The 17,409-nt window shown below is 44.0% G+C and overlaps 1 protein-coding gene across 2 annotated transcripts in view; it reads right to left on the bottom strand.

Moving 5' to 3' along the window:
• Positions 1-766: 766 nt before the first annotated feature.
• ALDH3A2 (aldehyde dehydrogenase 3 family member A2) overlaps positions 767-17,409 on the bottom strand; it is a 61,719-nt gene continuing 45,076 nt past the window's right edge. Inside the window, exons 9-11 of one of the 2 annotated variants that reach the window (XM_082247081.1) lie at positions 13,970-14,205; positions 5,516-5,630; positions 767-881 (exon numbers count right to left, since the gene is read on the bottom strand). In XM_082247081.1, coding sequence (XP_082103207.1) covers positions 5,565-5,630; positions 13,970-14,205 — 302 coding nt within the window. In that variant the 3' untranslated portion in view covers positions 767-881; positions 5,516-5,564. The remainder of the gene's footprint in view (positions 882-5,515; positions 5,631-13,969; positions 14,206-17,409) is intronic. The other variant, XM_082247082.1, reaches the window with a different exon arrangement.

Here is a 17,409-nt window from a genome sequence, read left to right as displayed (position 1 = left end):
GGCTCACTCCCTAAAACTAAAAAGGTTGAAGAACTAGAAATTCTGAGACGCTCCATACAGCAGTAATGTGCAAATTTTTTGCCTACCTAATAGTGGATGCATATATGCAAGACCATGTGTCAGCTGTGAGCAGATGAAAAGGAGAAGAAAAGAATGAGGATGGCACTGGTGGAATCTACTCGGAGAAGGCTGCATTTAAAGTTGGTAAATTTGATATTTATTTTTATTATCACCAGTATTTATATAGTGCTGACAATTTACGCAGGGCTTTACATTATATATTTTATATTCACATCAGTCCCTGCGCTAACTGAGCTTACAATCTAAGTTCCCTAACGCACATTCATGCATACACATACTAGGGCCAATCTAGACAAGATCCAATGCTCCTACCAGCAGGTCTTTGGAGTGTGGGAGTAAACTGGAGTACCCAGAGAAAACCCACGCAGGGACAGGGAGAAGACGCAAACTCCAGGCACATTGTGCTGTGGTTAGGATTTGAACTGACAACCCTAGTGCTGCCAGGCAGAAGTGCTAACCACATGTCACATTTAGTTATCCAATAGCAAGGTTTGTATTTTTTTTTCCACAATTTATTACAATTCTGATTTATGCATGCCGGCATGTACTATAATCTAAAATATATTAGGTGCACTGACCCTCTAAGGTTATCAGCATTCAGTAGCTGTGTAGGTGGTTATAAAAAGCATGTTAGACCAGACTATTATAAAAAAGGAAAACTGTTCCGCACGAAACCATATTCATGTAAAAAATTAAAAAAAAAAGCTAAAAATAAGTACTTCTGTAAAATGCATAGATTATCTGGAAAAAAGCAGGGATAGATGTCTTGGAAAGTTCATATCCATCTTCCTCTAGAATACCTGCAAAACAAAACACATATTTTAGAAAAATGAACTCCACCTCCACCTTTAACAGAAGAAGCTAAACATCACTGCTGCTGCCCTGACAATGATCCATGTACAGCCATCATCCCAGAAAATTCCATAATATACAATATGGAACCACAGTGCAGAAAGTGAAATACATTGGCATAAAGCAACATGGCAAAGTGAGCACACATGAAAAATGCAGAGCTTCCAGTGCCAATACTATCCAAAACTTTTAAATGTATTAAACAAGGAGTCTCCTGGCTGGCTATTGTGGTTCCTCCTGGCGAACTCTGTCACTGTAGGACACAATAGGGACATCAGAGTCAGAAGGAGAGCCACAGAAGCCCCCAACTAGGGCCACACATTTAGAAGCATAGGGGTGTTGTCCTGAGCTCTAAATGAGCGGGAAGTTTCAGCACACCAGCTGTTGGGAGGAAAAAAAAAGTATTAAGCCGCTTCTTTCATGGGCTACTGTTGCTCTTATTTTCTTTACTGCTTAACCAGTGTGCTGCTGCCCCTTCATTGTACATAGAGCAGGCTGGGGGAGGAAGTCTGACTACCGAGGACTTAAAGAAGAGTAACTCCACTTTTGTTAAAGAAAAAACATTCCCCCCTGGGTGATCTATGTACATTGCAAGGATTTTATCAAACTTTGTTGTAGAGTTTACCTTTTGTTATCTGAAGAAATAGTCGTTTGTCTGTGTCCATGTGCAAAATGAACATGAATGGGAGTGATTTCAAATCAATTTCTGCACTTGCAAGGTTCTAAGGCAAGGTCTGCATCCATTTAGATGTTATTTGCTATTGAGAGTATCTCACCCAAAATTACATTTTTGTTTCAGGGGATGCCAAAAATCTGACTTGCATCTTAGTGCAGACTTCTGGGAAAATCAGAGAGCCAATCACATAAGCAGGACATTTCTGGGGACATTCTTTACACCATCTGTATACAGAATGCCTCCAGGTTGCCACATTGCATTTTAAATAAATTTACAGCGCTGCAGATTGAAAAGAAAAAGGGAATTTTAAAACACATTTATTACAATATGGCTTGAGTCGCAAATGTATATGCTATATTATTTTTATTTATTTTTTTTGAGAAAATGGAGTTTCCCTTTAAGTAACCGTTTTCTTCTTTATTTACCAACCAAATGGACAAGTAACTTTATTATAAATCGAGGGGTAGGACAGATTTGAGATCACATCATTTTTGCTCAGAGCTCCAGTTTCAGTATTTAACTGAACACTAACCATTACATATTATATTTCGCATGACAAGTGGCAGAATCAAGACAGAGTAAAGCCAGTCAAACTTAAGGAGTACATTTTCACATTAGAATGGCAGCCACTATACAGACTTCAAATAAGATATTCTGACTCCAGAAGAAATCATTAATACCGCACACAGCAAAAGAACTAGATGCAGCATATCTGTTCTTGAAAAAGTTGGTGGAAGAACTTTTGAAACATTTGCATGGACTTAGACCAATAAGGCATCATGCACATTGGTCGTTTTGTCAACTCTCCTAGACTCCTTTCCTTCTGGCAGTCATTAATTAATTAGCCAACTCGGATCAACCGCATGTAGAAAAAAAACGGACAAAGAATAAATAATCTGTTGTAGCTGTGTCAACCTTTCACCATATTATGACCAATAAAGGTTCAATTAGTGGTGCAGTCCACATAAAAATAACAAGCATAAATAAAAGGAGGAACAGAGTCCCCCAAGTAAGTCATATAACGGGACACTTACGTTTATAATGAAAAACAGCTTCATTAGAAAATGAATAATTAAAAATGGAATAGCAGTAGTGCATATGCCTTCACTGCACCAAGGTTACAATTAAAATAATGACACGCAATACCAATTGCATACATACAGTCATTAATGCCAACCACCTGTTTGAACACTAGTAACACAAGGTCCAGAAGGACATAATGGAATTAGATATCCTTACAGCTTTGAGTATATCCCTGTAAGGAACAGTACTCGGGTCTCTCAGTACTAGTCCGTGGAGGGATCAGGGGGCTGTATGTAGGATGGACAGTTGGGTGGAAGCCAGAATAATTAGTTTGTCCCCATGCCCAGGGACATGTCACCCTGTGTATACCTGACATAGGAGCCCGGATCTTCACCAGAGTATTACTGGGACTTGCTATCTAGCATACCATCTTTACAATCTGTTTGAGCCTTGGCATGGGGACAAACTAATTATCCTGGCTTCCACCCAACTGTCCATCCTACATACAGCCCCCTGATCCTTCCATGGACTAGTACCGTGAGACCCGAGTACTGTTCCTTAAAAGGGGTATACCCCAAGCTTTAAGGATATCTAATTCCATGATGTCCTTATGGACCTTGTGTTACTAGTATTCAAACAAGTGGTTGGCAGGAGTGACTGAATGTATGCAATTGCGTGAGCAGGTGCATATCCCCCGTTTTGACAACGTTATTATTTTAATTGCAACCTTGGTGCGGTGAAGGTGTATGCACTACTGCTATTTCATTTTTAATTAATATTTTTCTAATAAAGCCGTTTTGCATTATACACTGAAGTGTCCTATTATATGACTTAATTGGCGGACTCCTTTATTCATTTTTTCCTTCAGGCAGTAGCGTTTTGGCAGAAAATTAGCTTGATGCTTGTAAATGTGTTTAATGTGTTTAGACGTGTCAAGCACTTGGGCGTTCATTTAATTGGCCTGAATAATATATTTTTTTTCTGGCCATTGAAATCAATTATTGATCAAGCGCTAAACGTGCCTAGATGCGTTTACACTGTGTTTTTTCTGCCAAAACTTTGCTGTTCTTGGACAAACTTTTTTTTCTGCCTCTAAATGCCTCTGCATGTTAGCCTAACTCCCCTAGGAGCAGCAAAAAAAAAAAAAACATCCAGTGTGCTTGAGGCCCAAGTGTCCTTTCACAAAGGAACCAGCTGTGCTGCGAGATTTGACACTGTGCACTGCTCCATTTATTTATTTTTTATGTTTTGAGCAAACTTTATTTGAAGAAGAAAAAATGTACACTTTTTTCATGGTACAGCAGCTCCATGCGCTCGCAACATTGCCATGCAATTCTGTGCATTGCGATAAAATGCAGCATGTCTGGATTACAGGGCAACCCTGGGCTGCATTGCAGTATGAATGGGACACACAGGAAACAATTGTTTTCTGTGTGTCCTTGTAGGAACAGATGTTTTACAATGCAGTAAAATGTCTGTCACCCCCTGCACAATGTGTGAACTAGCCCTTAAACACTGATTTTGAGAAGCAATATCGAGAGCTGGACAGCCCTTCCTAAAACTTTTGTTAATGAAGTCACCCATCCTGCTAAGAATAAATAAAGATGGTTAGAGTGGCAGGCCTACTGGGACGGGTGCTAGAAGGCAAACAATACCTGTTTTTTAATCTTGTACTGAAACAGCATTCTTGTACGGAACAGTTTGCTGTAATGTGTATACATCAAATAGTAAGCTCAAGAATATCTCATGGATAGTAAAGCCTGAGTTTAAGTATAGCTACTACCATCCTTGGAGTGCACAGCGACAAAACCGCATATTGCACCCAGTAACTTACAGCCAACTGTAATTGTTTGATGTATGCTAGGAAGTTGCTTCTGCAGCAGAAGATTACTTAAGCTGGCCATGGATGGTGCAATTTTCTTTTCTGTAGCTCCAGTGGAGCTATTGTGTTCTCCCGACGGGGGAGGGAGGAAGCGGTCCCTGCCGCGAGAACACACTGATTATTGCTAGCGGCTATAACCGCTTGCAAAAAGAGCACGAATAATCCAACATGCTGGTTGTATCCAAATTGATTGATCGATTAACTTGGGTACAATCAGCCTGCCCAAACATGGTTTAAATCTTGGCTGGTCCCCGCTGGACTGGCCAAGATTTAAACCACTTATGGCCGGCTTTAAATGTACAGTAAAGGGTTTTTTTTTTTTTTGTACATTCATAACCAGGGAGGACAACTTCCTTGCCACCTCCCTTTCCTCTAAAATAAATTAGAGGAAAATACTTACTGTAATACATGCACTACTTGGTTATTTAAAGTATAACTAACGGAAACTTTTTTTTTTTAGTTTAGAATAGAGTGGAGAGGGATTAGAACCCCTTTCAGGCTTTATTGCTGTCTGTGCCCTGTTAAGCAGATTCACCTTCTCTATTTTGTCCTGTTTACCATTATCATTGAAAGTGAAAAGTAAAGAAACCCCAAATTTTGGGATTTCCCCAGAAAAGGAATAAAGGGGAAATCTTCCAATGGAGACACTAGTCCTGGTGACCTGTGGGTTCCCAGGGGATTCCCTAATTTGTGGAGATTACCTCTAACTTCCTGATTGGCTATGGGACAGCAAGTGAAAGGAAATCTCTGAAATGCACACAGATGGTAAAAAAAAAAAGAAAAAAAAAAAAAAAAATTACATGGGTTATAACCCTTACCTTACTCTGCAAAAACGAAAAAAAAAGTTTTTACTTATACAGTAGTTCTACTTTAAAAGCGAACTGTGTTATCCTATGCAAAAGTAATACAGATGTCTTAAGCTACATATGGGGAGCTGCAAAACTGTAGCAAAGAAAAAGCACAAACACTGGGCATGCTCCCACTTATTGGGGACTGCATACCTTGCTGTATGAAAGAATGCCGTTTCCTGTCATCTGCTACCCATCTTGTTTAAAACAGCCTCTGAAATGCCAGCACAAGCTGCATCCCTCTGCTTGTCAACTCCCAGCGGTATTTCTGAGAAAACCCAAAATGGCAACAAAAGTGTACAGAATTATATATGTGCATAAAAAAAGGCAAATGATACTTAATAAAGAGATACAAGCATTCCTGATAACAGCCACAGCTGGACATATCCCTGTGGCAGGCCCGTTATGGTCATCCCTTTGGTGTTGATTTTCTTTTGGATTGAAATTGATTTTTCATAGAATATACATAGCCTGAATGAGAGGGCTTTGCACTTACTGCCATTTACCGTGTTGTAGAACTGCAATCCACCGGAAAACTTTATTTACAGTTTCTAAAATCAGAGCCGTTTATATCTCTAAATATAACCAATATAAATGGAAAAACTGGATTTTTGATTTACCATAAAATCCTTTTCTCTTAAGTTCACTGACGGACGCAGTCTCTGATGCATATCAGTAGGGTTATACTTCCCCCCTACAGGAGTAGGACACTGAACAGAAAAAAGTTCTGGCTACGCCTATGGGCAGTCCCAGAGGGTATACCCTCTCTCTTCCTGCATAGGATGTCAGTTTTGTATCAAAGCAGTGTCAGAGAAATAATACCAACCCAACTCAAAATAGAGGGGCGGGTACTGCATCCGTCAATGAACTTAAGAGAAAAGGATTTTACGGTAAGTCAAAAATCCAGGTTTTCTCTATCGTTCATTGACGGACGCAGTCTCTGATGCAGTAGGGACGTCCCAAAGCAGTGCCATAAAATGAGGGGTAGGAACCGCAGAAAAAGTCCCCAAGGCTAAACATAGCCAACCAGGCAACATAGGAGTCATCAGAAAAACAAGATGAGGCCCATCTGAAACCAACAGTAAACACTCTCAAGGAAGGCCAAAAAGCCCCCTAAAAAGCAGCCTGCAAAACTTTGTGGCCAAAAAAGGCATCAGCAGATGCCATCACATCCACCTTAAAAAATTTGGTAAAGGTGTGAACAGACGACCAGGTAGCCGCCTTGCAAACCCGAACCACAGATGGCTGATGGCGAAAAGCCAAGGAAGCACTAAGCGCCCAAGTAGAATGCGCCTTAACAGGGAAAGGTGGAACCTAACCCTTAATTGAATAAGCCTGTACAAATGTCTCTCCGATCTATCTGAAAATAGTCGCAGCAGAAACAAGCAGCCCTTTCTTTGGGCCATCTGAGAGTACAAAGAGCGAATCTGACTTTCGAAAAAACTCAGTAGTCGCCAAGTACACCCTAATTGCCCGAAACACATCCAAAGTAAGCAGCCTTTAATTCTTAGGATGTTTTGGCTTAGGACACAAAGAAGGTAACACAAAGTCCTCATTTAAGTGAAAACTGGAAACCACCTTTGGAAGGAAGGACGGATCCGGAAGAAGTACTACTTTATCCCTGTGAACTACCAAATAGGGAGAACGACAGGACAACGTTGCCAGTTCCGACACCCTGAGCGCAGAAGTAATAGCCACCAAGAAGGCCACCTTCTGGGATAGGTTAAGCAGGGGAATCTCCCAAATACTTTGAAAAGGAGGTTTCTGAAGAACCGACAGCACCAAATTAAGGTCCCAAGGTGGCAACGGAGGTTGCACCAGAGGTACCAAGTATCGCACCCCCTGGATGAAGTTACGCATCAGGGAATCGTGGCCAACGGCCTTTGGAAAAAAAATTGCCAAGGCCGAAACTTGACCCTTGATAGTACTCAAGGCCAACTTTTGATCAACTCCCCGTTGAAGGAAAGCCAATATCCGAGCCACCAATTAGAGCGAGGGGGAGCCCAAAGAGACTCACACCACGCAATAGACGACTTCCACGTACGATGATATATCTTCCTAGAAGTCGCTTTCCTCACTTTAGGCGAGTGGGAATCACTGAAGCAGACAATGCCCTGTCCTTCAGCACCTGGCTTTCAACAGCCAAGCCATCAAAGCCAGCGACCATAAAGCAGGATGGAAGATTGGCCCTTGAGACAGTAAATTTTTCCTGAGAGGAAGTCTTCAAGGAGCGTCTGCGACTAGATTGACCAGGTCGGCGTACCAAGCTCGGCGAGGCCAGTCCGGAACCACAAGCATGACCGGAATCCTGTCCGCTTCGATCCTGCGAAGAAGTCTTGGCAGCAACTTGAGGAGGAGGAGGAAAGGCATACAGTAGCTAATACTGACCCCACGGGGCCACCAGCGCGTCTGCCAGAGGGTCCTGGGAGCGGGCCACAATTCTCTGTACTTTTCTGTTGACCCGAAACGCCAACAGATCTACATCGAGTGCCCCAACGAAGGCACAACTGCTGGAACACCTCTGGATGGAGGGACCATTACCCTGCATCCAAGGCGGAGAGAGATTGAACAAAAGCATTCCCCCCAACGAAGGATGCCTGCCACTTCCAAGGCCGCAAGGACACTTTTGGTGCTTGGTGATTGACCTAAGCCACAGTCGTGGCAATGTCCAATTAAATACGCACTAGGCAACCCTGCAGGCACCCGATCCAGTGGACTAGGCAAGCCGGATCGCTCTCAGCTCCAGAACAATGATCGGTAACCTGGATTTCTACAGGGACCAGACTCCCTGAGCAGATAACTTGCCGAGAACCCCCACACCCGGACAGACTTGTATCCGTGGGGACAATTGTCCAATATATAGGGAGGAAGGATTTTCCTTGCTTGAGCATCAGGGACTGAAGCCACCAGATCAGGGACTCTCTGGTCACCCGGCTCAGCTGGATCTGAATGTCCAGGGAATATGGATTTTTGTGCCATTTGAGAAGGATTTCCTTCTGGAGGATCCTTGTGTGGAATTGAATGAAGGGGACCGCCTCGAAGGATGACACCATCAGTCCCAGAACTCTCATACAGGTCCGAAGGGATGACCATTTGCTGGACAGCAACAGCTGAACTGCAGTCTGGAGTTTTTGGGAGGAAGAAACGCCCTGGCTGAAGACGAGTCCAAAGTCAGGCCCAGGTAGTCCATTCTCATGAAAGGGACCAAGGACAACTTCTGAAGGTTCAGAATCCACACAAACTCCTTCAGAGTTCTCATGGTGATTTCCAAATTTGTTTCCAGCACTTGCCTTATCGACTGACCCTGAGGGACGAAAAAAATGTATTGTGTGCTGAAAAGGAGGGACCCTTGTTAGCCTGTGGAAGAAAGGTACTCTACTCCCCTGTGAGATCCTAAATTATATCATCCAGGGTAGCTCAAAACAGGTGATCTCCTTGAAAAGGCAGATCAGTCAAGGCATTCTTTAAAGGCTGATCCACAGACCAGCACTTCAGCCAAAGTATACACCGGAGGAACATTGCCAAAACCGACAGTCAGTCCAATATGGGAGCAGTGTCCAGTGCGGCATCACAAACAAATTGCCCCACACCAGCTGGTCCAACAACTCCTCAAAAGGCAGAGGGAACTTGTTTCCCCTACAGGTCACGGCGTAGTAACTTAGCCCATTCAGTCAACGTTTGTGTGACAAGGGCAACCGTAAACACCGGTCTCAGTGCAGACCCCGCCAGGGAGTACATATTGCGGCCCTGCCTCCGCCATCCTATCCTCCGGACCCTTAAAGGACGGGGAATCATCCACTGGGATAACGGTAGCCTTAATCAGTCTTGAGACTGGAGGGTCCACTGTAGGTGGCACAGTCTACTTCTTTATCAGGGACTCCGCAAAAGGGTAGAGTCTAAAAATCCGATTAGGCACCCCCAGGGGAACGCTTTGGATGGACCCATTCTTTTTTGAGCATGTTGTCAAAATACGCGGGAAAGGGAGAAACCTTTGCTGCTCTGGATGGCTTGTGAGTGCCAAACGTAACCTGCGCCCCAGCAGCTACGTGCTCCAATTTTAGGGTCTCAGGCACAGATACAACCAGTGCGTCCACCAGCGCCTTATCTTGCACGGCAGTGGAGGTAGAAATGTCATCCTCACTGTTGGAAGAGACAAGGCACGAGGTAGCCGACCTAGCAGGGAGACCCACGTCTGCAGTGGCTGAGTCAGACTCAGAATCTGAGACATCAGATGAGGCAGGGGCAGGCGGAGGTCGTTCCTTAGCACCTCCACTTTAAAGGCCACCTCCACCCGGGACACAAACAATTCCAGGACCACTGAAATGGCATCTGTAGACAGCTGGGGTCCGGAAAGGACCTGCAGCCTCCCTAAAGGGGGTCAGATGGGGACACATGACCTGTAGGGTCCATGTTGCACCAGGGGAAAACGTCAGCCAAAGTTTTTAAAAAAAAAAGGACACAATTTTTATTTTTTTTTTTAAAAAGGTGTCCCACCGCGCCACAGCGCCCCCGGAGATCAGGCAAAGCGCACTGGAGACCCCCAGCAGAGAGAGAGAGACCCACAAACTCACTGTACTAAAGATGCACCAGGAGGCCCGTGTCAGCAGCAATCTCGATCCAAAAAGTGGGGGATATGAAGAGCAGCCCAGGGTATAGGGAGGGACTGCGCCCACAAAAACTCCTCCAGGGACTCCCATCCTGATTCTTATTAGAAAAACCCACCGAAAATGGTTGTGCCGGGTGTAACAAGATGGCCACCAATCTCCTTAGAAGGAGGCTACAAGAATGGAGGCATGCAGAGCAAGTGAAGACCCTTGTGGGGACCCCTAGACTCCAGAGCAGGATCGATTGGCACGATCGTTCATCCGTCGCCCCCCCCGCCCCCACATGCGGCCTGCCACATGGTCTCAGCTCCCGGGAGTAGGCCCAATAGCCCCAGCAGTGAGAGGGGGGCAGGTAGGTGGGGAGGTGCATGACAGGACAGAGGGGAACCCAGGATTGTGAGGATCCAACCATTCCAGGGAAGGGCCTGCGTCCTCCCCAAAATCCGCCAGGGGAAGAGGGGGGAACATTTTCTTACCATACCGGAACAGGCGGTTGCCATCTCCTGACAGAACCCCTCTCCGCCGAAGTGGGGGGGTTGTCGGCCAAATAGAAACGCTGCAAATCGGGCCTAGACCAGTTCGTGCGCGACCTGGCGAGACGTTTAACTCGGGGCGAGTCCAGTGGGACTATGTCGTGGCCGACTCAGCACAGAGCTAAGGCCTGTGTGCGCCCGTTGGCTGGCTGGGGTGACCACTGGATCTTTCTGTCCAGCCTGTCGCCCAGATCCGGCATAGTTGCTTGTAGATCTCAAAGGAAAAAAAAAAAAAAAAATTGGGAGAAAAGTGAACTAAAAATAATTAACTAGAAAAAAAACAAACTTTGCCAGGACCAGAGATACCAGCAGGGAACTAGGTCCTTACTCCTGACTAGACAGATTAAAACTGACATCCTATGCAGGAAGAGAGAGGGTGTACCCTCTGGGACTGCCAATAGGCGTAGCCAGAACTTTTTTTCTGTCTAGTGTCCTGTAGGTGGCAGTATAACCCTACTGATATGCATGAGAGACTGCATCCGTCAATGAACGATAGATAAATTTTGTTTTATCTTATGAAGCTGAGAGAGCTGCCAATGGCTGCCAATATATTTATTATTTGAGCTCCCAAACCATGCACCCAAAATAGTTTGTTGTCAGTGCTCCGCCTAGTCAAATTGTGAAAGGCTATGTGGTATCTATTCCGCTATCAATAGCCAACACATATTCAGAAGGAAGTATGACTCCTAACTAATCTCATCCACATGTGTATGACTGGAAGAAATAGAGGGGTCGCCACTCATAAGCCACTTCAGTGGCTCCAATGTCAAGGCACTGGACTAGAAGGCACTGGACTAGAAGGCACTGGACTAGATGGAGCTCATCCCAGTTCCCCAGCACAGATCTATTATGAAACACCAGCCACTAATGGCTCGTTTCCACTGAGCTTTCTGGTACGGTACGCTATTTATGCCGTTTCCATTATGAATGGTACCCTAATTCCGAACCGTACCGTACCACTTTTTGGTACCCTTTCGTTGGGGTACCAAGCACATTAGTACCGTACTAACAGGGTGGAGCTACACTCTGCAGGACTTTGATTGGTTGACAGAGAATCGTCTATCACAGCTTTCCTGCTACACCACGCCTATCATGAAAGGGTACTATTGGTAGTGGAAACGCAATGTGTACCGTTCCGAACCGTACCGTACTGAACCGAACCGTACCACTCAGTGGAAATGAGGCATAACAGATCTTAGCTTTCAGGAAAACTGATCTGAAGGCATGTGCACTGAAATCATACCTAGGAACTCCATGTTTTACTCTAGGATGGGCTTAATTGTAGAAATGGAGGGGGGAAAGGAGAAGGAGAGGATTAATAATACATCAATTATTACAGGAAGTATAAGTGAAATGTATTAGTTCCTAGGTAACATATACACCAAATACAATTTAAAATATACTCTACATGTACAAGCACATGAAATTCTAATTCCATGTTGTATCCAAAATTGAGAATATTTATCACCTGCTAAAAACAATAGGTAACTCTGAATATGTGTATGACTGCTAGAGACATGGGAACAACATCAATGGAAACTAGAAACACATTAATGGTGCTGTTTTTCGGTATGCAGGTCAGGGGGGATGTTGTGTCGACAGTCAAATGGTGCTTACAGTTTTTCTTGTGACGTTCTTCGCACAATAGTAAAGCCTATCAGTCCTATCACACTATCAACAAACATTCACACCAGGGAGATATTATATAGAAGATACAGGGTTAGTGGAAGCAAGCATTATAAAAATATCAAAAAATGAGGATAAAAGGATGTAATATAAAACAATTGGTAAAGGCACAAATGGTAACAACTGTGGCTGTATCTGGGCTCTGAAACCAATTCTCTGGCAACGACCAACTCTGGTCATCAATGTATACCTCTCAGGAATTTACATCTACATTAAAATTCAGACAAAAGAAAGGCTTTCTGCATTTTAGGCTCACACAGGCAGAATCACCAAGATGCAGGTAATGGAAGCTGTCCCCTCAAAATGCTGCAGAACCTTGCAGGCCAGAGAGGGACAAAACTGCATCTTGATGATCTGGCTGTTAAAGGGAGTGACACCACAGGAAAAGGGGTAAGTAGACTCTAGTGACATCAACCTAATGCTTTCTACCAACATTCTACAATTATTACCAAAAAACAGACACTGTTAAACAGTGTGTCAAGAAGGACTATGTTTACTCATAGGTCTCATAGGTGTGGAGCTCTGAATGGGTATGGTGAAAAAAAGGATGTTATCAAAATATGCTTTGCCCCTAGTTATCTTGACCACTATGAAATGTAATATTTTTAAGTCCCCTGGACACATCTTTCCTTATTCGCGGTCTAGTCTGGAGAAAGAACCTCAGCAGACAAAGTAACAAAGGACAAGATCTCTACCTATTGAAAAGAGGGCTGCACTTACAGTAAATGTGGTATTTACATTTGGTGCCAGATATCATTACTGCCACATATATGAGCTTCTAACAGCACAGCTTGAAGGCAGCTGGCAGTGGAATGCAAGCCTCTTCTGGCTGCCAGTGGAGGGCACTTTTTGAAAGCAGGATCGTTCAAACTGGTCTGAATGATATGTCAGTATCTCAATAAAACATGCCCCCCTAGAGCTGGCTCGGAGGAGCAGCCTCTGCACAAATAAAACAATTAAAGTGTAGCTAAACATTTTTCATTTTTATTTAGATCGTTTCGCTGCAGTATATAGATTGTGTGGCTGCATTCGTTTTTAACCTTTATTTTTATCTAGGAATTCCACCAGTAACCCCATGTCCAGGGTTTACAACATTCACTTTCTGTACTGTATCCATGGAGAAACATTGTTGTCATCCTAAGACATAATTTTAGAACACCTCCCCATCCCCTCTGTAACCCTTAAAGATAGCCAAGGACTGCTACGTCAAACTCCAGATGTTGTATGTTAACTGCTTATGCTGGGGAGCTCTGCTCCCCCCGCACTATACATAGGACCGCTTGTTTGATACTTACTCGATTACCTTATTTGTTCACATGTGTTCTAAAAAAAATTCTGTATCACTAGTCATACAAGTCTGTTTTACACAATTGCTCTCAACTGTTATGTATGCCTTATTCCTCGAATATAAATAAAGAATTTACAAAAAAGAAAAAGATAGCAAAGGACAATGCAATTTATAAAAATAGGGGGTGGGGGTTTATTCATTGACAAGATTTCTGGCAGGACTGGTATTGTTTTGCACTCATCTCACATATACTGTATAATAAAATGCTGTCCAGTGGTAAACTTAACAGACCAAAAGGAATCAAATAGGAAAACCTCTTTATTGGGGTTTATGCACCATTTAAGCAGGCAGGCAGCAGGCCATGTGATTAGACTTTTAATTATAAAGATAACCAGGACACAAATAAAAGATGACAAAGACGTGGAAATATGGCATTTTTTTTTTTTTTGTATAAGCGTTGTTGCCCTTTTACCAGAGAAGAAGTCTAAAATCTTACCTTTAAAATTACAGCCACCACCACAGCCACCAATGGGAGGAGCACAAGACCCAGTGTTTTCTTGCTGAACTTGAGTGTTAGTATAAACTTGGCCCAATCCAATTTCTTCTTAGAATAAGGGGGATACCTGAGCTTGTTTGCACTTTCCATACCTAAAGACTTGATGAGGCATGACCGCTTATGGGAAAAGGTATCAAATGTGTGTTTTCCATGATAGGCACCCATGCCACTATGTCCTAAAATGTAAAGGGAACATATGAATGTATACTAATCACTACTGGCATTGATAAACAGCTCATATTGTTAAATCCAGTAGCTTATAGATTTAATCCATGACCTGGAACATGTACATCAGCGGGTAAGCCAGATTTCCTAGCTTCAACCCTTGTTCAGGGTATCTGACCCAATAAGTAGAATAGCCATGTGATGAACATGTCCAAAATGTTTCAGCAATAACATATACTGCACCCCGCTGCAAATTTCCCTGATTTCTAGATACACAGCTAGCAACTTGTTCTATTACAAAAATATTTTTTGCACTCTATGTTCTGTTACTGAGCAAGTGCAGTATCTGGAGTACTATATTACTTTTCACGTTTACCAAGCAAACCTGGTATGAATTATAAGGGCTGTGAATTTCTTTTAGGTCCTCTCCTATGGAGATATATATATATATATATATATATATATATATATATATATATACATATATATACATATATACATACATACATATATATACACACACACATACATACATACACAGGGCTTTTTTTCTCAGAGAGTAGGTGCAGAAACTCCCCAATCTTCTAAATCGCCCCTACCCACCCCAAGCACGTCTCTTGGTCCCACTCCCTACCCACCTCCCAGTACTGCCCCTTTTAGAGAACACAGAACCCAGTATCATTCTGTGATGCTAAGTAATTTGTATGGAACTTGTTAATTATAACAAGAAAAGCAGCAAAATAGATCCCCTGCAACGAGCAACAATAGACCCTCCCCAGAAACAAGGAGATCACCCACACAACAATGCCCCCCCCCCACAACAAAATAACACCCCAGCAATAATAGATCCACCCCAGTGACAATAGACCTCCAGCAGCCACAACAGATTCTCCAGCAGCCAGCCACAATAGACCTCTCTCTCAACAGTAGATCCCGCCTAGCAACAACTGACTCCCCAGAAATATAAGACTCCTCCCAGCAACAATAGATCCCCCACTAGCAACAATAGACCCCCAGGCAAAAAAAAGATCCTCCACCAGGCAAAAAAAAAAAAAAAAAAAAGAAGATCTTCTACCAACAACAATAGACCCCCATGCAACAAAAAAGATCCCCACCAGCGACAATAGCGACCATCATCAATAGACCCTCCATCACTCCCCAGCACCCCTTGCAATTACACACTTACATTCAGTGTTAAAGGTGCCGGAACTGTGTTCCCCCGCGTTCCCCCTGAAAAAAAGCCCTATATATTATATATATATATATATATATATATATATATATATATATATATATATATATATACACATATACATACACACACACACAGTATCTCCCAAAAGTGAGTACACAACACTGAAGAAATGACACTTTGCAACAATGTAAAGTAGTGAGTGTACAGCTTGTATAACAGTGTAAATTTCCTGTTCCCTCAAAATAACACACAGCTATTAATGTCTAAACCGCTGGCAACAAAAGTGAGTACACCCCTAAGTCAAAATGTGCAAATTGGGCCCAATTAGCCATTTTCCCACCGCAATGCCATGTGACTCTTAGTGTTACAAGGTCTCAGGCGTGAAATGGGGAGCAGGTGTGTTAAATTTGGTGTTCTCGCTCTCACTCAACTCATGGCAAAGAACTCTGAGGATCTGAAAAACGGAATTTTTGTAAAATCTTACCTGTAAAATTCCTTTCTCTTACGTCCTCCGACAGTCGCCGCCTCTTCATATTCGTCACATATGGGGACGTCCCAAAGCAGTGCAAACATGAGGGGTGGGAAACGCATCCGCGCCGAAAGGCAACGCAGTCTCCACATCAAAGAAAGGAACCTTACCAAAGGAAGGAAACCAGCTGGGCAACAGCAAAATAAGTGCTCAACAGGAGCAACAACCCAGGAAAAGACAAAAAAACCAGGGGATACAAAACTTATCCCAACAGCCAGGAGTCCCCAACAAGGGACCCTAGGGAACAGCCGCACTAAGAACCTTGCGGCCAAAGGAAGCATCCGCCGATGCCTGAACATCTACTTTGTAGAATTTTGTGAAAGTGTGCACGGTCGACCAAGTCGCCGCCTTACACACCTGGGCTACAGAAGCCCCATGACGACAGGCCCAAGACGTACTCAGAGATCTAGTAGAGTGCGCCTTCACAGGCACAGGGGGAACCTTCCCCTGCAAAGCATAGGCCTGTTCAATGGTCTGCCTGATCCATTTGGCGATGGTAGAGGCCGAAGCCGCCATGCCCTTCCGAGGACCCTCTGGAAGAACAAACAAGGAGTCCGTCTTTCGAAAAGACTCAGTCGATTTAAGGTAAACCCTTATCGCCCGAACAACATCCAGAGAGTGCAATCTCACCTCCTTTGGATGTTTAGGCTTCGTGCACAACGAAGGCAAGACAATATCCTCATTAAGATGGAAATCCGAAACTCGTTTCGGCAGAAAAGAAGGATTAGGTCGCAAGACCACCTTATCCAAATGAATAACCAGGTACGGAGACTTGCAGGACAAAGCCGCCAGTTCCGACACTCTGCGAGCCGAAGTGATCGCCACCAAAAAGGCGACCTTTTTGGACAACATAGACAACGAGATCTCCCTGATCTGTTCAAAAGGAGCACGTTGTAACACAGAGAGAACGAGATTCAAGTCCCAAGGGGGCAGAGGATCCCGCCTCGGGGGAACCAGATGCTGCACACCCTGAACAAAGGTGCCAACCAAAGGATTGGAAGCCACGGGACGTTGAAACAGAACGGCCAGAGCAGACACCTGACCCTTTATCGTAGCCAGCGCCAAACGCTGATCAACACCCGTTTGAAGGAAAGACAGCACACGGGACACCGAGTACGTGCGGGGTGAAAACCCCCTGGACTCACACCAGGCAAAATAGGCCTTCCAAGTACGGTAATAAACCTTCCCCGAGGAAGACTTCCTCGCGTTGATTAAAGTATGAACGACCTCCGGAGAGAGACCCCTCTCCTTCAGGACCTCGGTTTCAACAGCCAGGCCGTCAAAGCCAGCGACTGTAAAGCAGGATGGAATATAGGTCCTTGAGACAGTAGATCGTCTCGAAGAGGCAGACGCCACGGGGCGTCGACCGCCAGATTCACGAGGTCTGCGTACCAGGACCGGCGAGGCCAGTCCGGTGCCACAAGAATCACCGTGTTGCGTTCCGAGTGTAACCTGCGAAGGAACCTGGACAGCAACTGAATCGGTGGAAAC

The sequence above is a fragment of the Pelophylax lessonae genome, assembly GCF_965119305.1.
Source record: "Pelophylax lessonae genome assembly, chromosome: 2".
Taxonomy (NCBI): Eukaryota; Metazoa; Chordata; class Amphibia; order Anura; family Ranidae; genus Pelophylax; species Pelophylax lessonae.
Note: the sequence above shows the minus strand (reverse complement) of the source record. Positions and strands in the feature narration are given on the sequence as shown.